At 43.9% G+C, this 21,501-nt stretch overlaps 1 protein-coding gene and 1 long non-coding RNA gene across 4 annotated transcripts in view; one reads left to right on the forward strand and one right to left on the reverse strand.

Moving 5' to 3' along the window:
- LOC309525466 overlaps positions 1–21,501 on the reverse strand; it is a 164,154-nt gene that overhangs the window by 73,211 nt on the left and 69,442 nt on the right. The gene's annotated exons all lie outside the window — the stretch shown is intronic.
- Positions 114–20,575, forward strand: LOC309525182 (uncharacterized protein). Of its 3 annotated transcripts, none has more exons than XM_082210667.1 (6): positions 114–758; positions 3,485–3,583; positions 5,305–5,460; positions 8,179–8,577; positions 10,248–10,325; positions 19,893–20,575. In XM_082210667.1, the coding sequence occupies exons 1-5, from the start codon at positions 677–679 to the stop codon at positions 10,280–10,282; spliced, it is 771 nt and encodes a 256-aa protein (XP_082066793.1). In that variant the 5' UTR covers positions 114–676; the 3' UTR covers positions 10,283–10,325; positions 19,893–20,575. The 3 variants fall into 3 exon arrangements, with proteins under 3 accessions (XP_082066793.1, XP_082066794.1, XP_082066792.1); XM_082210668.1 differs by lacking the exon at positions 19,893–20,575 and adding an exon at positions 14,406–14,424; XM_082210666.1 differs by lacking the exon at positions 19,893–20,575 and adding an exon at positions 11,400–13,492 and having other exon boundaries at positions 116–758.

Consider the following 21,501-nt stretch of genomic DNA (forward strand, 5'->3'; position numbering starts at 1 on the left):
GACTCCCTGGAAAAGACCCTGATGCTGGGAAAGATGGAGGGCACAAGGAGAAGGGGACGACAGAGGACGAGATGGTTGGATAGTATTCTCGAAGCTACCAGCATGAGTTTGACTAAATTGCGGGAGACAGTGGAAGACAGGAATGCCCAGCGTGCTCTGGTCCATGGGGTCACGAAGAGGCGGACATGACTAAACGACTAAACAACAAGAGTGTGTGTGTGTACACACAGAGAGACCCATTCAAGGAGTGACTGGAAATTTGTTCTGTGACTTTAAAAATACTGATTATGCAAGAGCTGCAGCCACACAGCTTCTCCTTCCCGTTCCTTTCCAGCCCAGTTGTCTGATCTCTCCTCCAGCTGCTGTGCTGCGCACCTGGAGTTTGGCTCGCTACAGCAGGAAGGAAGGTGACGAGGATGAAAGGATCACGACTGCCATAAACTTGTCACAAAGGACGCCTTCTATCAGCTAACTAGCAGTTGGTGGCCCCCTGCAGACGTTGCCCAATACCGGTTTTAACTAATGGATTCCAGCTAAATGAAACTGACTTTCACCAACTGGGAAGTTGGTTTTGTAAACCCGTTTACATACAATTGCATCAGGCTGCCAGGAAGAATTTCAAGGACCTGCAAGTCCCTTTTCTGAAGTCTTGTCCATCTGGCGACTAACACTGAAGATGGAGGATGAAGACGGGTACATGGCTATAGACCCAGCCACCCGGGACGCGTACTCAAGACCACCTCTCAAGAAAACCAAAGGTACTTGACTTTGAAATGTCCACCCTTTTTCTTTAAGGAGAGCAGCCGCTATGACTAAAAAAGGAAGTTTCTTAAGAGGAAGCCTGTAGGTTTGAGTTGGAAGGAGTTTGCAGTGAACTTTGTGCATGCGGCTTTTTCTTCTTCTTCTTCAACAGAATCATTAAAATCAGGTGTGTTTTAGTGTGCAGTTGTCCACAAAATATGGAGTTGCGGACATATGTTATGCAGCCGGAAAGCTGATAATGTGCAATTTGAAAATGTGAGCAGGGGATTAGACACAATAGATCTATGTGTCTATTAAGCACTTAAGAGACAGGCAATGTCAGGGACAGCATGTACACAGATTTTATAATGATAGAATGTGCTCAGTTTCTGTACTTAAACTGTCCAAGCCATATTAAAAACTTCTTTTTTTGCCAGAACCTCCTCTATCTCACCTTCATTTCTGGGCAGGGCATGTTTCATTGCATCCTTAAACACCAAATACCCTTAAAGTACCACTTTTTTGTTCCAGCTAGTTACTGCATTAAGGCAAATACATAAATGCTGTGATGGATATGAACAACTGGCTCCTCTGGCCCTATTGATACAGGGAGTGAGCACGGAGCAAATAATAATAATAATAATTTTATTTATATCCCGCCATCCCCAGCCAAAGCCGGGCTCAGAGCGGCTAACAACAATAAAAGTAACACATAAAAGCATGATTTGAACTCCTTCCTTCCTTCCTTTCTTTTTAGTGTGTGGTGTATGACGGGGAATGTGTGCAATTAAAATAATAGACCTCTTTGCACTAGATGTGCTTGTGACATTTTCTGAGGACAGCTTCCTTTCCTCTACTTGGAAATTGTAACCCCAACCTGGCTGAAACGATTCATGGATAGGTTCCATGGTATGGAACAAACTGGCTTGCCCACACTTCTGCTTGTTCCATGCCTTACACAGACGGGAATTTTCCCTTTCACTCCAAACCACCGTTAATTAACCTGAGTAAACGTTTTGGATACTAACTGCCTGGAGCATGTAGAATTTCCAGATGATGTTCTCACTGAATCGTGCCTGATCACCTGGATTACCACAGTGATTATTACCACATGAAAGTATATTACTATGGTAATGACAGCCCAGGAAGCAAATACAAATTAACAGGCACACAGGAAACCAGACCCAATTCAAAACACAAAAGACTCCGTAAATATAACCTTGATTTCATGAGCATAAGCAACAGAGCTGAAATGAAAAGCTGAGAAAATTTCAAGGTTTTACAAGATTCAGTTCATTTAAAAAATAAAAATAAAAGATTTTTCGGTTATGATATTGAAAATCTGATGGTACTGGAGGGTTCTTTTAAATTGTTAATAGGATAGACCTGGGTCTTGATAATTTGTGATATGTTTTTTTTAAGAATCTGGGTTCAATATATTTATTTGTTTTATTTATTTATTTATTCAACTTAGACATATACCCAGAGGTTTAAGGGCAGTTCACAACAAGACCACAACATATAAAATCAAACCAAAAGCAATAACCCAATAACCCCCCCACACACAAAAAAGCCACATTCTAAAAGGGTGTTGGATGTCAATAAGATCAACCAAAGGCCGGGTTAAAAAGGAACGTTTTTGCCTGGTGCCTAAGGGTATGTAATGAAGGCACTAGGTGAACTTCCCTGGGGAGAGGATTCCACAGATGGGGAGCCACCACAAAGAAGGCCCGTTCTCATGTTGCCACCCTCTGGACCTCTCGAGAAGGAGGGCCTCAGAAGATGATCTCAGGGTCCGTGTAGGTTCATATGGAAAGAGGTGGTCTTGAGCCATTTAAGTTTTTATAGGTCAAAACCAGCACTTTGAATTGAGCCCGGAAACTAATTGGTAGCCAGTGCAGTCAGGCCAGGATCGGTGTAATATGCTTGAACCATCTTGCTCTGGTGAGCAAACTGGCCGCTGAATTCTGTATTGCCTGAAGTTTCTGAACTGTCTTCAGAGGCAGCCCTATGTATAACACATTGCAGTAATCTAACCTTGAGGTTACCAGAACATAGACAACAGTAGTTAGGCTATCCCTGTCCAGATAGGGGCATAGCTGGGCCACCATCTGAAGCTGAAGGAAGACACTCCAGGCCACTGAGGCCACCTGAGCCTCGAGCAACAGCAGAGGATCCAGGAGTACCCCTAGGCTACGAACCTTGCTCCTTCAGAGGAAGTGTAACCCCCATCAAAAGCAGGTGACCTCCCAGCCATCTGGTCTAGGGAACCACTCACGATAGGATTGGAGAGGTCAGAAAGCCATAGTATGAGTCCCAATAGCATCTTGGGATTGAAATGCTCAGAGTTTACCATCTCTGGTACATACGATTTTAGAAAGCTTAATAACGTTTGAGCCTCTGAGACACAAAAAGGAAGCCAGTCTAGTTTCAACTGTTATTCAAGAGCAAATACTTGCACACTTGCAGCTGCTCGAGATACACTTAGATACATATCCCTACATTTAAATTTTTAAAATCCTCATTGATGTCAGCTAAACACATGGAATTCCGCTTCCATGTGTGGATTTCTATTGCTGGTTTAGCGGTATGTGGTCTTCCACAGAGCAATGAAGTCATTGGATTCCTCTGTGGTCTTGGCTGCCACTTAGTACCAGACTCAGTAACAGCAGCAGTGAACACTCAACAGTGTGGGGGGAAGGGAGCAGCCAGTGGTCTTCACCACGTACTTTTAATTCCACAGATCCATCCTCCAATCTTCTCTGGTGGAAAATTGGTCTTGGCATTTCGCTGGCAGGAATTGTTGCTTTGACACTGGCTTTGATCATTCTCACTCTTCCAGGTAAGTAATCCCTGTTCCGATCATCCTGGTTTGTAAGAGGACTTCCTCATGCCATTGATACTGTTGCTTCCATGCAATAAATAAGGCAGAGTTCCTATTCATTTGCTGGACAGGACTCAAGCATTTGCTCCCTTGCAGGGATATTGCCTTTGTCCAGTCTCCCTTGCAGAACAGTTTCTGTCTGGAGTGCTTTCTGCCCTTTCTTTCTGTAGGGAAAAGCCTAGATCAGGAGTAGGCAACCTAAGGCCCGGGGGCCGGATGTGACCCAACCACCTTCTCAATCTGGCCCATGGACGGTCCAGGAATCAGCGTGTTTTTACAAGAGTAGAATGTGTCCTTTTATTTAAAATCCATCTCTGGGTTATTTGTGGGGCATAGGAATTCGTTCATTCCCCCCCCCAAAAAAAAAAAATAGTCCAGCCCACCACATGGTCTGAGGGACAGTGGACCACCCCACAGCTGAAAAAGGTTGCTGTCCCCTGGCCTAGATGGTTTCAGATGCCAGGAAGCAGAGTATTATTCATATTTGGCTGTTCCTTTTGTCCCCTCCCTTTGGAGCAGGCTTCTGCATCCTGGTGCTGTTGATTTCCAAATTTCACCAGCCCAAATTCCAGCATGGCCAAAGGTCTGAAATGATGGGAGTTGTGGTCCAGAAGCATATGGATAGCAACAGATTGGGGAAGGATGCTCTGGAGGGAAGAACCTGGCCAATGTTATCAGCTGCCTGCGACCAGAAAGGATGTCATAAACTTTCCACTTACTCCTTATACAATGTTTTTTGTTATAATGTGGATGTTTTAGTGTAAGCCGCTTTGGTAGCCAATATTGACTGAAAAGCAAGACAGATTAATATCCTTAATAAAGAAATAATTGCGCTCCAAGGCCCCGGGCCTGTAGTTCCCTCAGATAATAAACACACGGACACAATTATTTGAGGTTAATGGGATAAATTAGGCCACAGCTTTATTGGTTACAGATGTGAGCGGTTTGGCTTAGGCTTGGGTGACCCCTGGCTATATATTGACTCTTGCCCATCTGCAGGGAGTCACACTAAGGGTGAACCACCAGTAGTGGGAGCCCTAAGACATACATCATTTTGGGCACCCCATGGGGTCCCCGTTGGGGTCGTGCCATGGCCCTAGCCCATGCCCAGGCTTTGGACAGGAACCACGCCCCCCCCGATCCCTTTAACAGGATACTCTTATTGAAGAGGGGCATGCAGAGGCTACAACCTCCCCTCCCTGAAACAAAGGCTTACCCAATGCCTAACCTTAAAAAGTGGCAACGATTGCTACAAGGTAGGCAAAAACCAAATGGCTAGTGCCATTTAGACAGCCGGGAGCGTGGCAGTGGGGTGAGTCAGAATGACATGGGTGGCATCCCTCCACAGGGTCACCCACCGCAGAAAGTGAGCAGATCTCTAAAACAGCAATATTTTGTTGCTAAGGAAATGAGGCACTTTCCATTTGCCCAGATGTGATCTGTATAGAGATATAAGCAACTCACAAGAGCTATTGGTAAACTTCATTTTGCTGAACTGAAAGTCTAACAGGAAGTAGGAAGCAAAAAATAAAAATAAAAAAGCTAAGTAGGGTAAGATTGGGACTGTACTTTGTACAAAGACAACATGCCTATTTCTTGTGAGTGGGTGGTTGGTTGGTTTTTTTGTCCTGTTGTCCTTAATTGCTATCAGTTCTCTAATGTCTTCCATGTCTTCCAAGCTTCCCAAGGCTCTGCTCAAAGAAGCCAGGTGACCTTGCCACATCCAGTGATCTACTCAGCACAACAGTGTGACTACCCAAACAGCAGTGCGCTGGAACGTCTCTCCAAACTCCCAAGATACGATTCATGCAAAGACGCTTTTGCCTCATGTATGCGTAAGTACGGTAGTTCTGTGGTGGGTGGGTGCGAATCAGATGCAGGAGTCCTTTGATTCAAAAACACAAACATTAATCACACTTCTTCTTCACGCTGTGAAATTCATTGCCCTGAGATGCGGCGATATCTGCCACTAGCTCAGATGTGCAAAATCTTAGAGCAGCTTTCCCTATGTTTGTGACCTCCATATAGGCAAGTTGTTAAAACAGCAGTGTTGAATAAAGCGAAAAACTGGGTATGTTGTGGGAATGTTCAGGGTGGCAGGAAAGGCTATATTGTTTATTAATATCCTTCCTAACTTGTGTTACCAAGTTTCTTTACTTAGCAGAGTGCATTCTCCTTTACATAGCAGAAAACTAGATGCAAACTTTTATGAGTTTCTTAAGACAATACGCAATTCAGTCTGGCTTGTCCAGATTGAAATGTGTTCTAATATTTTCCTGGAAAGACCCCTTGAATCCATCCTAAAGGAATAAAGACACCACAGTCTTATTCATAAGCAATAAAAAGGAAGTTTACTCAGGCAGAGCACAGTGTGATCCCTGAAGGCAGGGTTAAGGCTTAAAGTTACAAGAATATACAAATAGGTTTACCCCATATGTGGGTTGACCTAGTGACTGCAGTTGGCAGTCTGGGAAGTTTGCAGGACGAAAGGAAGATGGAAAACAGAGAGTGTGGCACCATGCCTTAACCTTTTACTAGGTCTGGAAAGGTCACGCCCACCCACTAGTCACATGCAAGGAAGGATGCTCCTGGCCAGGAGAAACAGGAAGTTTCAACTGGCTGGACCAAACATCCCCTTGCATGTCCACTCTAGCAAAACAAGGAATGTTGTACTTGACTGCTCTCAGTGAATTACATCCCACACAAGTAGGTTAAGATGACTGGATATTTTGCTGAAACTGGATGTGGTACCAAGTGTGCATCCCTGTGAAGATAGTTCCACAGATGTGGAGCCGCCAGCCATCACCAAAGAGGTTCTTAGCCTGTTTGGCACCTGCCTCGCTGTCATGACAGTGCCTTTGGGTTCAATCCCGGAATATGAGACTCTGGAGAAAGAGGAGGAAGATGAGGGAAGAACAGATGGAGCCCCTGCCTTCATTTGGTTCTAGTGTGAAGACACAACTTCCAGCTCCTTCCCTTCCTGATGAGGAGGCTTAGGATGGCTAATCAGGGTGAGGAGGCAGGTTCTGTGCTCTCCCCCTGGACCAGATGCCACCTCAGCAGTTGGGAGAAGCTGCATCTACCCAGACCCAGTGTCTGCTTGCAGACCAGCAACTCACACCGAGATGGAGACTTCTCAAGAGAAGTGGCTGTGCCTGCCCGGAGTTTGAAGCTAGATGGGTGGATATGAACAACCTGTTGTCCAGGAAAGGGATAGTGCCAGCCTAAGCTGATATTCAGTACTGATGATCATAGAGATCATCTGAGCCTCCAGTGACAAGCTGAATTTAGGAGCTCCTCCAAACAACACACCTGTTGCTTCACAGGGAATGCAACCCCATTTAGAAAAGGTGAGCTTCCCAACTCCCAGACCTGGAAGCCACGCAACGTTAACATCAAGCATTAAGAATTTCAACATACATTTTGAATTGTGACCAGCAGCCATTAAAAAAATGTTTAAGAGTGGGCAAAATGTTTCATTCAGTTGATCCCATTCAATAGTCTAACAGCTGTATTTTGGACCAATGGCAGCTTCTGCAGCTTCTTCAAAGAAATCAGCTCCATGTGCAGCACAGTGTAGAAGTTGAACATGTTAAAAATGCTATATAGTTTGCCTGGGAAATTGCGGGTTTCTGGCATTGTTCATTGGGTTTCCACTGCTGCAACAACATACTTAAATGAGCAGAATGTCTCTCCAGGGAGAACAAGGGACTCAGCTACATTAGTTAAAGTGGGGGCATTATAAATGTGTTATAACACTGATATCAGATGGCTCTGTACAGTTCGATCCTTCAGCAATGTGATTTTGCATTATGAGCTTTACAATGTGTTTTCCTGAAATGTTTTGGTTTTTTTATGTGTCTATATCCAGCCAAACAAGGCATGTAAAAATGTTAGCCCAAGGTCACATGGATGTTTGTTTATAATTTTATGTTCTTCAGTAAGCTCAGTTTGATCCAAAACCTCATGATCTTCTTAACCTTTTCACATCTTCAGGGAACTAATGACTCATAGGGCAACTGGGGGTTAAGCAAGATGGAAGTTGCAGCAAGAGCTGAATTTGTCACCGACTTATTCTGAAAATTCTACTGTCATCATTAGCATATGATGGCAACTTCCTGAATCTCCCCTTAATCATAATAGGGCAAAATGCTGTTTTAAAAACAAACAAACCCAATAAACTTTTAATATCAAACTTTGAAAATTCAGATTAACATGTTGAAAATCTTCCATATTTGACATTCCTAGAATCATAGAGTTGGAATAGACCACAAGGGCCATCGAGTCCAACCCCCTGCCAAGCAGGAAACACCATCAGAGCACTCCTGACATATGGCACTCCTGTCATATGGCACTCCTTTCCTAGAAAGGGACAGCTCAGTCCATAGATCATGAGACTCTTAATCTCAGGGTTGTGGGTTTGAACCCCATGTTGGGCAAAAGAACCCTGCATTGCAGGGGTTGGACTGGATGACCCTTATGGTCCCTTGCAACTCAATGATTCTATGAAAGTTCAATTTCAACCTTGTTGGTTTTCCTTCTTTGACACGCAGGTGAACCTTCTGACATCTGCATACAAGTGCCAAAGACCCCCATCACTGCAGCAGTCAATGAAACGGCATTCATCCCTGTTGATGTCCAAGTCCCAAAGACTGACTGGGATTTCGTTGAAATCCAGTGGCACCACATCAAAGGAGCGGAGGAAGACTTCATTCTGAAACTTAACATGAGGTCATGCAGCCTAACCAGCAACCCGCAGAAGTGGTTGCAGCGTTATTGCCACCTCTTCTACGAGGTGTTGCCGAAACATCGGAGGAGAGTGTCAGTCATGACGAACGCTTGGCTGGTCATCTGCAATGTGCAACCGGAAGATTCTGGGAGATACCAAATCACAGTGATATCCAACAACATGAAAAATGCATGTAGTTTTGTGAATCTTTCAGTGGCTGGAGGTAAGAGGAGGCAGAGAGGTGTATGGAGGTTCAGTACACTTCAGCACAGACCTGGGCCTACAAAACCATCCTGGGTGACCCAGAATTAAGTGGCAAAACTTTTTTCTGGTTTGCACCTTTTCAGTCTCCAGGGTGGAGGATGGGTCTTTGAATTCTTTACCACTTGGAGGTGGGAGAGAGAGAACCCTGAGCACAGAAATCGAGCATTACCAAGAGATTGAAATTGTGCTTGTTTTCTGTGTGTTTACATGAGGAAGCATTTGACTGTGCCAAACCCCATCTCCAGCTTGGCATAACAGAATCTGAAATGCATAAACTGGTTCTTGGAGGCAGGGAGCAGGAAACCTCAGTGCCAGAAAACAATCAAGAAGAAGAGTTTGGATTTTATATCCCGCTTTATCACTACCCTAAGGAGTCTCAAAGCGGCTAACATTCTCCTTTCCCTTCCTCCCCCACGACAAACACTCTGTGAGGTGAGTGGGGCTGAGAGACTTCAGAGAAGTGTGACTGGCCCAAGGTTACCCAGCAGCTGCATGTGGAAGAGCGGGGAAGCGAACGTGGTTCACCAGATTACGAGTCCACCGCTCTTAACCACTACACCACACTAGCACTCTCAAAGTGCACAAACATAACGTGTTTACACATCTGAGTAACAGCTAGGCAGGGGACAGACTTTTTGTCCTAGTGGTCTATAGTGCAATGTGAAATCTGTTTTGCATCCTATGGGGTATAATCTAATTAAATGTTCATAACATATTGCTTTCTGTGCACTTTCAGAACAAATCTGTAGAATGTGATAGTTCTGACCTACAGTTGATGTGATCAAATGTACCATGTTTGGTATTTGTAAACCTATAAATAAGGTTCCCCCCCCCCCGGTGTAGCTTACATAGAATACAGGCACAGATCTCATGAACTGAGGGCATGTAGCCTTGAATAAGATCTGGCAGATTTAACAAAGTATAAAATGCAGTACAATGGTACCTCAGGTTGAGTACTTAATTCGTTCCGGAGGTCCATACTTAACCTGAAACTGTTCTTAACCTGAAGCACCACTTTAGCTAATGGGCCTCCCGCTGCCGCCGCACCACCGGAGCACGATTTCTGTTCTCATCCTGAAGCAAAGTTCTTAACCTGAAGCACTATTTCTGGGTTAGCGGAGTCTGTACCCTGAAGCATATGTAACCCGAGGTACCACTGTACTGGAGTGCCACTTGGAATGGAATTGGTCTTTGGGGAGCTTTGAGGAAGCCATTTTGTATTTCTTTTCCTCTAGAAAAGTGAATATATTGAAGGCACTGAACATATCCACTGCCAGTTCTTTCATGTTCAATTGGAGAAATTCAAATCTGAAGGCTGATCTCTTGTTCTTGCATGTTAAAATTAGGGTTCAGCTGAAAATGCACCATGTGCATAGACTGCAGACAGGGCTCTCTCCTTTCTTGTGATGTTCTCAGGGAGACCTTGCAAGCTTTACTTCCCATCCAGCATTGCCCTCCCTCTAAATGGACTTCATGACAGTGCCATGTAACGTATGAGATTGGGCAGTGTGATGAAATTTGAAGCCAAATCAGAGTGAGGACAATCATTCCAGCACCATACGGGAGGAAGGACTCCAACCTCTGAGTGATGCTGTCCATGTTTTTCTTTTCCCCTTTCAAATATGTTAGGAGATGGTGAAGGAAGCAGGCATCCATCACAGTAATTGAAGAATGTCAGGAGAATTTTTCCAGCTATTGTTGGGAGAGGTAAGTGACTATACTTAGGGAAGCTTCTGGAGTTTTATGCTTATTTACTTGTCTGTTTTTTCACCTTTTAAATTCCAGATCATATAGTGCATTTATAATAATAATAATAATAATTTATTATTTATACCCCGCCCATCTGGCTGAGTTTCCCCAGCCACTCTGGGCGGCTCCCAATCAGTGTTAAAAACAGTACAGCGTTACATATTAAAAACTTCCCTGAAGTTTTATTATCTTTATTTATTATCTTTCAAACCTGAAACTAAAAACAAACAAAAGAACTAGAAGCTCAAGCAGTCCAGTCCACAACACCATATAAACCGAAGAATAAGTGATTTAAGTTCTTTTGAATTCATTGGGATAAATTCACTAATGCCATGCCAGACTTCACATTACCCAATCTGCACATCAGGCAACCTTTACAATCCAGCTTGTGCACCAAAAAAACCACAGCCCTGGAATCCATTGTGTTAGACCCTTTCTGATGACCCAGTTTCTCAGGACTGGACTCAAAGATTACTGTGTTTGCTTTTGTATGGCAAAGCGAATCTGCTTGTTTGATGTAGCCCTAAATGCAGGGTATTTAGAAATCTTTTACTGTAATACATAGGACTGTTACAGAAAGACTTTCTTCCGGTTTATCGCTCCATTCAAAGAGCAAATGGGGGGGGAGAAGAAGAAGAAGAAGAAAAGGAGTTTGGATTTCATATCCCACTTTATCACTACCCGAAGGAGTCTCAAAGCGGCTAACATTCTCCTTTCCCTTCCTCCCCCACAACAAACACACTGTGAGATGAGTGGGGCTGAGAGACTTCAAAGAAGTATGACTAGCCCAAGGTCACCCAGCAGCTGCATGTGGAGGAGTGGAGGAGTAGATTACGAATCTACTGCTCTTAACCACTACATCACACTGGACATTGGATGGTAAAAATTTGCACCATTCAGCCCCCCCCCACACACTCATAACAGTATGATTCAGGTAGCCATAATTCATCCCCTTTGATAACTACACTTGTCTGATAGTTAAAATAGATTTTGTTCTTGTGCAATAGTTCTGTTCTTTGTTCTCTTCCATAGTAAAAGAGGTAGCAGACGGATCGACAGAACTAGATGGAACTTTATATCAAGCCAAACTAGACACAGTACAATGACAATGACAACAACGCATGAATTTCTTTTCTCCAGCAGTCATTCTCAGAATTTGCCATAAATGACCATTTTTGCACGTCATGGGTGGGAGAGATTGGAGCCAGTGTATACTAGTAACTGAATTGGCCTTTGATCATGTAGAGTGGAATTCAAGCACCATCAGCTTTGAGTGCCTAGGTCCCTACCTCTCAGCCTCAACTGTAAAACAGGAGTAACAGTAAATTATCCCCATCATAAGTTATGAGTTTGTGAGAGCAACGCACAACAAAAACACTTAAATCTGGGACTGGCTAGTGGCTGAATGTTGGACACCTGGCAACCACATGTATGCTGCCTTGTGTCTGAGGACAGAAACAAGGTGGGGCATAAATGGAATAATTGCATTTAAAATAAATTGAATGCATAACTTTGTACACTAGTAGCCATTTCAAAATTGCAGTCACACTATTATACAAAGGTCCCTATCCCAAACCTTTGCTTATGTACCTTCTGCAAAAAGTGTAGTTATTTGGAAATGTTTCATTTGTGTTGCTCATAAGTCCGTTGCCTCAGCATAGTAACTAAGGCTGCAATTCTACACCCACCTATCTGGAATTAAATCCCATTCAACTAATTGGGATTTTTTTTTTCCTGAGCAGACATGTATAGGATGGGGCTGTAATTGTACAAGCTGTCAGGAAGACCCAAGTGAAATTTTCGCCTCGTCCATTACTTACTAGATGTCCTTAGGTGGGCCTCTGTCAGCCTTAGCCTTGCACATGTAAGAAGATACTGCTAGCCTATTATATGTGGCTGTTATAAGGATTACTGAGATCACTCTAACTGCTGAGGGGTTTTTCGTCATGGTTGTTTTCTGAAATTTAACTTTTTGATTTTTTTAAAAACACTTCACATAACACTAAGGAATGGCTAACATCAACCAAGTTTTATAAACCAACAACAAACCATGGCTTACAAATACACCTTGTTTGTGGTTAATAATTCATTTTGTTGGCCAGGTTCAGATTACAAACCATGGTTTAGCATGAAGTATGAACCAGGCCTGTCTTGCCTCCAAGAAGGTGATCAAGTGCCCTTAGCTCCTTGCCATGAGCAATTAGTCTATTGCAGGCTTCTTCAAAGTCGGCCCTCCAGATGTTTTGAGACTACAACTCCCATCATCCCTGACCACTGGTCCTGCTAGCTAGGGATCATGGGAGTTGTAGGCCAAAAACATCTGGAGGGCCGAGTTTGAGGAAGCCTGTTCTATTGCCATCTGCTCTTACAGATCTTCAGATCAGTACCAGGTACCGGGCACTAAAAGTAGGGCTTTTGCCATGAGGAGCTCTTGTCAGTGATTATATATATCACCTGATTCAGATCTATGTACAGAAGCCTATTGCTACATACTTACTGATTGCTTTTGCTAGACCAGGAAAAAATGAGTTATGTTTTTTATTGTTCAAATTGCACCTAAGGCCCAGATTGATTGAAGGCCCAAACTACATTTCCTTAAATGTAACATTTCCTCCCCACATAACTTTTTGCTTCTATAATTTAAAACATAAGGTCATGGTGCTCAGCATTTCCCTGCCCTTCCTGTTCTTTGCTGGCTGCTGATTACAGGGGGTTTAGAAGGGTAATGGCATACCTTTCAAGTGTCCCTATTTCCCCAGGATATTCAGGGAATTACAGAAGCCATCCCGGCTTCTGATTTGATCCCAGAATGTTTTGTTTTCCCCCTTCCATTGCCACCACAGCAGACATGTGCAACACTCTTGCTAGCCGCTCTCTGCCGCCACCAAAGCCACTGCCACTGTAATGCTTTATGAATTTATCCGTATATTTTTATATGTGTAGCATTTCTTCTTTGTAAGCGTGCCCTGGTTTGGTTTTATTTACATGTTCCTGTATGAAATGAAAGAGAAAAATTATTCTACACTGGTTCCGTTTATATAATATGCACAGGCCATGAGACAAATTTAAATCTTCAGTTGCATGAACTTAACTGTCCTGTTGAAATTAAAGAGAGTTGCACTACAGTCCTTAGCATAAGCAGTGCTTTTTTATAGAAAAAGGGGTGCTGGAACTCACCATGAATGCTTGTTCTCTTAGAATAGCAATGTTGCCCACCTGAGAGGTGCCAGAACCAAGTTCCAGCAAGTTCCAGCTGGGGGAAAAAGCCCTGGGCATGTCTCATGAATGTGCTCTATGTGGGGCTACCTTTGAAGGTGACCCAGAAACAACTAATCCATAATGCAGCTGCTAGACTTGTGACATGGAGTGGCCGCCGAGACCACATAACACCAGTCCTAAAAGACCTACATTGGCTTCCAGTACATTTCTGAGCACAATTCAAAGTGTTGGTGCTGACCTTTAAAGCCCTAAACGGCCTCGGCCCAGTATGCCTGAAGGAGCGTCTCCACCCCCATCGTTCTGCCCGGACGCTGAGGTCCAGCTCTGAGGGCCCTCTGGCAGTTCCCTCACTGCGAGAAGTGAGGTTACAGGGAACCAGGCAGAGGGCCTTCTCGGTAGTGGCACCTGCCCTGTGGAACACCCTTCCATCAGATGTCAAGGACTTTTAGAAGACATCTGAAGGCAGCCCTGTTTAGGGAAGTTTGGAATACTTGATGTTTTATCGCGTTTTTAATATTCTGTTGGGAGCTGCCCAAAGTTGCTGGGGAAACCCAACCAGAGGGGTGGGGTATAAATAAATAAATGGTGGTGGTGTCTTGAAGCATAGTGAGATCTGGAAAAGAGTGGGAGGAGCTCAGAGAGCTAGAGTATCCCAGAGTGGGGTGGCAAATTGCAGACAAGAGATCTCAGATTCCAGGGACAGGCATAGCAGTTTAGGACATCTGGATAACAGTGGGATAACAGGGGAATGTCCCACTGTTCTACCTTCAGATATGCCTAGTCTACCTCCTCCTGTCACCCCGAATCCTTTGCCTTTAGGGGAAGCAGCTGCAAGTAAAGTGGAGCCAGCCTCAATATCTTTTTTTTAAAAAAAAATCATATTTATTAAAGTTTCCAAAAGATATAAAAAAACAAAGAAAAAGAAAAGAAAAGATACACTTAAAACCTTACTTTCAATACCAACTTTCTGGGACTCCCCCCTCCCCCTCCCCCTCCCAGCTGTATTCCCCTTTCATTAATTTGGTTCTACAAGCTCTCGCTCCCAATTTAAAACTTAATTTGTTTTTACAGAAATAGGGGGGGGGGGGAAGATTTTTCCCCAAGATCCGCCCCAATTTCCTTCCACGAATTCCCTTTTTTTAAAAACACGTCCAATCAAAATAAAATGATATACAAAAGTTATATAAAGATATAAAAGATAAAAAATATAAAAAGATTCAAAAGATAGTTACACAGCCTTTGGATTCCAAATCTTCCCCCCCCCCTTCCCCGGTTTGGATTCCCCATGTCCATCAGTCTGTATGTTGTCAGCCTGAAGGTCTCCAATCCATGGCCAGATTTCTCCCCAGCTCCACCTTGCCGGTTTTCTTTTAATTTATTTATTTTGATGCTATTTAACTTCAAACGTCCAATCTAAAAAAGGCCTTTAATTTCCTTGATCTTTACCGCTCCTCCCATTTTTCTTTCCATGTCGTAGTCAGTCCTTTGTTCAATATCTTCACCATGGACAGGGAGACTCCAGTGCTGGTGCATGAACAAACCTCTTTTAGACGATGCAGAGGGAGGGATGCCCATTTGCTTGCCCAGTCCTGGAACACCATCTGCCTGTCATGCAAATAACTTTGTCTGCCCCACTCTTCAAAAGGAAGGTGTGGGGAGTGTCATTTGTTAGATCAGTGTTTTAGATCGCGCTCAGCCATGCATTTAAACTCTCACGTACCTAGAATCATAGAATCATAGAGTTGGAAGAGACCACAAGGGCCATCGAGTCCAACCCCCTGCCAAGCAGGAAACACCATCAGAGCACTCCTGACATATGGTTGTCAAGCCTCTGCTTAAAGACCTCCAAAGAAGGAGACTCCACCACACCCCTTACCTGTTAATTTCTACACTCTGTGCCTTGCCTTATGTACCTATCTGACCTAAAAATTAAAGCCTTTGGCAGAACTGGAGTTGGAAGTTCACTTTCTTCATCTGACAGGGAGGGTCAGGACAATCCTATAGGTGTCTAAGCAGAAGTAAGGCCTACTCATGTAAAAACACGCTGATTCCTGGACCGTCCATGGGCCAGATTGAGAAGGCGATTGGGCCACAACCGGCCCACGGGCCTTAGCTTGTCTACCCCTGTAATACATTGTCTGGGAGTGAGTACCGCTGGACTCAAAGAGAATTGCACTTGAGGAGGCATGCATAGGGTTAAATTTTATTAAGCTCTTCTAGCTTTGTTGGATGCAGCCCAGAATCATCTCCATTCTTCTAACTCTTGTGAAATAAAGAAGTCAGTGTGGAAGAAAACACATTTAATTGTTTTTTACTCTGTGGAATTAGTTTACTGCACCACCCACAGTCTCAAGATAAGCCTCTCCAACAGAGAGTCAGGTTTGCTACCATATACAGAGCGTGTTGTTTTCCTCTCCCTTATTCTATCTAAATCCCTAAGAAACCATTCTGCCTTCAAGCACTCATGTAGTTGCACATTAAGTTTCTTTCTTTTGCAGGGACTAATTTCTCCCTAATTGCTGTCATCATCAATCTCTTTCCTACTCAAGTAAGGGGCCTCAGCTGTTAAAAAGCAAAAAAAAACCTACCTCCTTTGATGTTGACTTTGCTGGTACAGATTAAGGCTGACAGGGGTTATGCACAACCCCAAAGCAACACCTACATTGTTTTCCGTTGGCTCTCTCTCTGGGGAAATTACTGAGTTTGCATCTGATGATTTTCATCAGGTTTGCTTGTGCTATAAAAACCTAGAAAGTTAAATTGGCAGTTGTTGAAAAAACTGCAGGGGAAAGTGTGTGCAGTGATGCTGCATGTCAGATGAACAGCAACCAGGTTAACTTTTTTAAAGCACTAAAATTCTGCTAAACTAAGGTTCTGCCCTGTGCCTTTGAAAAACAAAACAACTACTGAAGTTCAGTGCGCAGACATCAGCAAGAGTTTGCACTTCATGCCCTGAAAAACTGCTCCTGCTGATTTTTTGCATACCAAGTCTCAGGAGCAGCCCAGACCTTTTTCTTTACTTTTCTGGCTCCAAGCTCTCAGTGCGGCCTTTTAAAAACAAATAATTTTTTCTTTCCAAACATGAGCCTTCCGTGGCACAGAGCATAAGTCAAATAAGCCTCACAAATTTGGGAAGAGCAGGGGGCACCTCACTTGAACCCCCTAGCCATTGCCCCCTCAAGTCAAGGTGAATAACACTGAAGGCCAGTCAAGATATTTAGCAGAAACCTCAACAAGCACATCTCCCTCTCTCTCTTTATTGTTATTAAAAATGCAACATTAATAAATTAAACGACTGCCGATTTGCTGCTCTTTCATGATGCTCCAAATCAGTGCTATTTTTCCAGAAAAAGAACACCTCCCTTGTTTTCTTAGAACAGCAACGGTGCCCACCTGAGAGGAGCCGGAACTGAGTTCCGGCAAGTTCCATCTGAAAAAAAGCCCTGCCCAAAATCAATAGCCTGAGGCAGCTGCCTCACTACCGAATGGGAGGGCTGGCCCTGTTAAGCCCCAGACAGCAACATTCAGGAAAGCAACAGGAAGCTTCCCCAGAGGAAATTCTACTGCTTCTCTGGGTCAGGAGTGAACTAATGGCCCCAGTTAGGAACACAGGCAACGTTGCCAGCTCCCAGAGGAGTCTGACTGGAAAGAGATATACACAAAGCAGTAAATTATGAGGTACAGCTGGCAACCTCCCAGACAGCTATTCAGGATTCTCAGGAACCTGTTATTTATGTGTATATTTACAACCCTTCTTCACTGAATATTTCAGTCAGTGATGGCAAAAGAAAATAAATTTGGGCAGGGTGCAGCAGGGCAAAAGTATATTTCTACATGGGCAAGTTGTGTCTCACATGTTAAGATCCCTGAAAGAAAAATAATGTTTGGGGAAGCACTTGACCCCGCCCCTTGCTGGCACCAACCATGATTTCAATCCTAGAGTAACGATCTTCGAATCCTAGAATTGCAGAGTTGGAAGGGACCCTAAGGGTCATCTAGTCCAATCGCCTGCAATGTAGGGATTTCCACTAAAGCATCCATGGCAGATGACCAGCCAGCCTCTGCTTGAAAACCTCCAGGGAAGAAGTGTCTGCAACCTCCTGAGGTGAAATACAAAAAAATGTACAGCAAATAATAATAACAGACAATAATTACAGAATCCAGAAAAAACAAGTCGGCTACATGTTTTAAACCAGGCATAGGCAACCTTTGGCCCTCCATATGTTTTGGCCTACAACTCCCATGATCCCTAGCTAACAGGACCAGTGGTCAGGGGTGATGGGAATTGTAGTCCAAAACATCTGGAGGGCCGAAGGTTGCCTATGCCTGCTTTAAACAAACCAAGAACTCTGTCATCAAACCAGCATTACTAACCTGTGGTGAGAACAACAGTGATAATCTCCAATTAAACCAAACCGCTTCAGTCACCTCATCTCTCACCTGGGTCAGGTTTAACCCACAGCGCCACGTGGAAGTCAATTACCCCCCTGATCACATAAGCTCAAAGAACAAACAGCTCTGCTGATAACAGCATTGCAATAAAATGTATGCAGGCGAAGGCCACGAAGACACAATAATAGTTAGCAGTTAGGGCTGTATCAGCAAGATTACAGGTCCAGTCTTTCTAGTATGCTAGAGCACTGCGGCAAAAAGCATTCATTGGGTTTTTGCCAGCTATCCTCTGCAGATGTTTGGGGGGCTTTTAATTGGACTGTGTGTATTCTTTGTGTGTAAACCCTACAAAAAACTCTCAGCGGACAACACCGGGGGATCAGACTTTGGGAAATATCCTGCTGAATCAGTTAGCTTGCACAAACTAATAAATGCTGGATGCTCTCTCTGTCTCCTGTGTCTCATTGGCAAAATCCAGGAAGAACAGGTTTTAGACCTGCAACAACCCCGCCATGCGAAATCAATCTGCCGACCTTATGATCTGCAAGCCCAAGAGGCTGGGTGGTTTAGACCACAGCACCACATGTGTCCCTAGTAGTGCTGCTGCACTAGTTATTAGTCTATAGCCTACATATTTGTTTCATTTTTGTATTTCTTATGCAACTGGGTCTCCTTTCAGACCCAGTCCTCCTTAGCTCTGTCAAGTGTCCCTCAGACCACAACCTGAGACTTGCCACAGCGGAGACAGCCCGCTCATTTTGGCATCACTTATCTCCACTTCTACTTTTCTACACCTCTGTCCTCATCATAACAACGAAAGGATGTTTCACTTCACTTCCTCCAGCTTCCCTTTTCCTGAAGCACGCACACCAAACAAACCCATGCGCTGGAAAGAACGAGCTGTTTCTCAAAGTGCAGGTTGGACGCTACATTTACCCACAGGAAACTGAGGCCTAGAGAGTAATCTAGGGCAGCCTCAAAGTGAGACGGCAGTAGAGAGAACCAGCAACTCTAGGAAAGTTGACATGAACGAAGGACCTTTTCTTTCTCCCTGAAGAAAGAAAAGTTCCTAATTCTTGTCAGGCGCGAAGTAACTTTAAAGGACTTCAATCGAGATATTACAGCATTTCTGGTGGGCTGGAAGCTACATGTGGGCCTTGGGCCATTTTCAGGTGTGTCACAGTGTCATGGCCTACCCTTCAGTCCCTCCTCAAGCTGTTCCACTTCCTAGCCATCCCACAGCCTTTTTGTTGGAGCAATGCCAGCACCAGCAACTCCTTGGATGCTAAGTAAAGGAGGGTGGGAGCCAGAGAAGTTGGTGGAGGGTTAGGGATGGGGGGAAAGGTCTCCTCCTTCCTCTGAAGGAAAAGGTCCAGAGGAGATATTGAAGAAAACTAGGGGGGAATGTTAATATTTGATACCATCATTATTAAGTTGTGGGTGGACATAGCAGACGACACAGAGATTTCTCCAGGTGGTTCTTTATAGTAAGCTGGAACTGAACTGAACTGAACAGCTCAGCTGGCCTGATTTTATAGGCAGCCGGCTGTCAACATTGTAAAAACAACACCTCAGGGTTTCCCGTCTAATTAACTGAAGTGGACCTGAGTGAAAACTATATACACAATACCCCTGGTGGCCAGGGTGAGAACTTCAATACATAACAATCATCATCAATAAATCAAACAGAAGAGAAGTGAGGAAAGTTGTAACAGGAGGAAGAAATGAAGATAAAAGGACAAGAGAGGATGGATGAAAGAAACTAGAAGTTTGGGTGTGGTGGTGGAATAAGATACAAGTTAAGTGTGAAAAGAGAAGGGGAGAGAAATTTCAGGAGACAAGTGAAAATACTTTGATAGACATGTGGGCGTAGGAAGCGAGAAATAGAAAATAAAAAACCTTTTTCCATTTCAGATCCTTCTAAATCAGCAAGTTCTGCCTAAAATGGGCAGGCTGAATCACATTCCCTCCAGAGCAAATGCCTCTATTTAACCTGAGGAAAGCTGAGCTACGCATAGAACTCCTTATCACAAGGAAGATTTTGGAATTTCCAACGATGGAGTGGTGTCTGTAATTTCCATCTGGTTATGTGAAACTCGGCCTACATCCACCACCATTTTGTGACCAGCTCTGTCCCTGCAACGCCATTTTGTGATTGCTGAGCCTCAATCAATGTCAGTCATTTCAAGGGCCTGGGAGCAGTACGTTTGAGAATCCCTGTGTTAGTGTATAAAGAACTAAAAGGCCAGGACAAGGTTAGCTGGAGGGCTGCCTTGTACTTTATTCACTGGCCAGATCACTTTGATACTCTAGCCCTCTTGATTCCCCCCACAGGTACACTGTATCTTATTCATTTAGTGTCTACATGAACTACTAAGGCTTTTAGTGTTGCGGCACCAGTCTTTTGGAACACTGCTACAATTGGCCACTTACAATTGCAGTATTTCATCACCTGCTGAAAATCTTTCTGTTTCAGCAAGCATTTTTAGAGATTTGAATTTTTTTCAACATTGGTCATTTGTTCTGAATTTTATGATTTTACAATTTCATGGTGTTTTGGTAATTTCACTGCACGCTGCACTATACAATTAGCAATTCATGACTATTCTTAAGAATAAAATAAAATGCAGATTTTGGCACATAGAATTCTGCTTTTTCCATTGCCTCCCCCCCCATCCGCTCCCACCAGTTATCAGTTATTTGTGCTGCACTGCACCGCAAAAGTTGTTTGTTTGTTTTTTGACACTTTGCAAAGCTTCAGAAGCAACTTGTCAACATTCGCAGCAGGACTCATTTGCCTCTAATGCGGTAAATAACTCTTATAAAAAGGAACAGCAACACCCCCGAAGTGTGAGCCTCCAGTTGTGACCCTAATCGAGAAAATGTATCTCATTTTTGTTCTGAATTATAGTACTCAAGGGCTAGTCCTGCCCTTAGGCACCTCAAGTAGTTGATTTTTGCCTGGAAAGAAAGGGTAGCAAATTGCTAGTTATTTAATTTGCCGTCATTTTATTTTCTTCTTCCAGGGAGAGGTACTTGTGGGATTTTCAGCATCAGGTGCCAATATAACTTGGCTGGCTTTCAGAATGATGCACCTTGCCACAGTGGTGGCCTTAGGGTGTGTGTGTGTGTGTGTGTGTGTCTGTGTGTCTGTGTGTCTGTGTGCCATTTGCTGCTTCACCTCAGGCAACAAAATGACCTGGACAAAGCCTGACCAAGAATGAGGTGCTGTTTAATAACTTGCCATTCATGTTTTGCCATTAAAACAAATATGTGGGTTTCAAAGTGGGGAACTTGTGGCCCTCCCAAGTTGTTGGAATCCAACTCAAACCAGCTGCCCCAGCTTACATGACACATACCGTATTTTTCGCTCTATAAGACGCACCTTTCCCCTCCTAAAAAGTAAGGGGAAATGTTTGTGCGTCCTATGGAGCGAATGCAGGCTGCGCAGCTTTCGCTGAAGCAAAAGCAAAAGCAACACGAAGCCTCCTCAGGAGGCTTCGGACAGCTATCCCTGAAGCCA

Source organism: Podarcis vaucheri (genome assembly GCF_965113315.1).
Source record: "Podarcis vaucheri genome assembly, chromosome: 2".
Lineage (NCBI taxonomy): Eukaryota > Metazoa > Chordata > Lepidosauria > Squamata > Lacertidae > Podarcis > Podarcis vaucheri.

Excerpts from the sequence above, each read along its gene's own strand:
- LOC309525182 (XM_082210667.1), top strand. The coding sequence starts at position 677 with ATGGAGGATGAAGACGGGTACATGGCTATAGACCCAGCCACCCGGGAC. Across the intron at positions 759-3,484 it reads ACCTCTCAAGAAAACCAAAG|ATCCATCCTCCAATCTTCTC; the intron begins GTACTTGACTTT and ends TTAATTCCACAG. Across the intron at positions 8,578-10,247 it reads GAATCTTTCAGTGGCTGGAG|GAGATGGTGAAGGAAGCAGG; the intron begins GTAAGAGGAGGC and ends CAAATATGTTAG.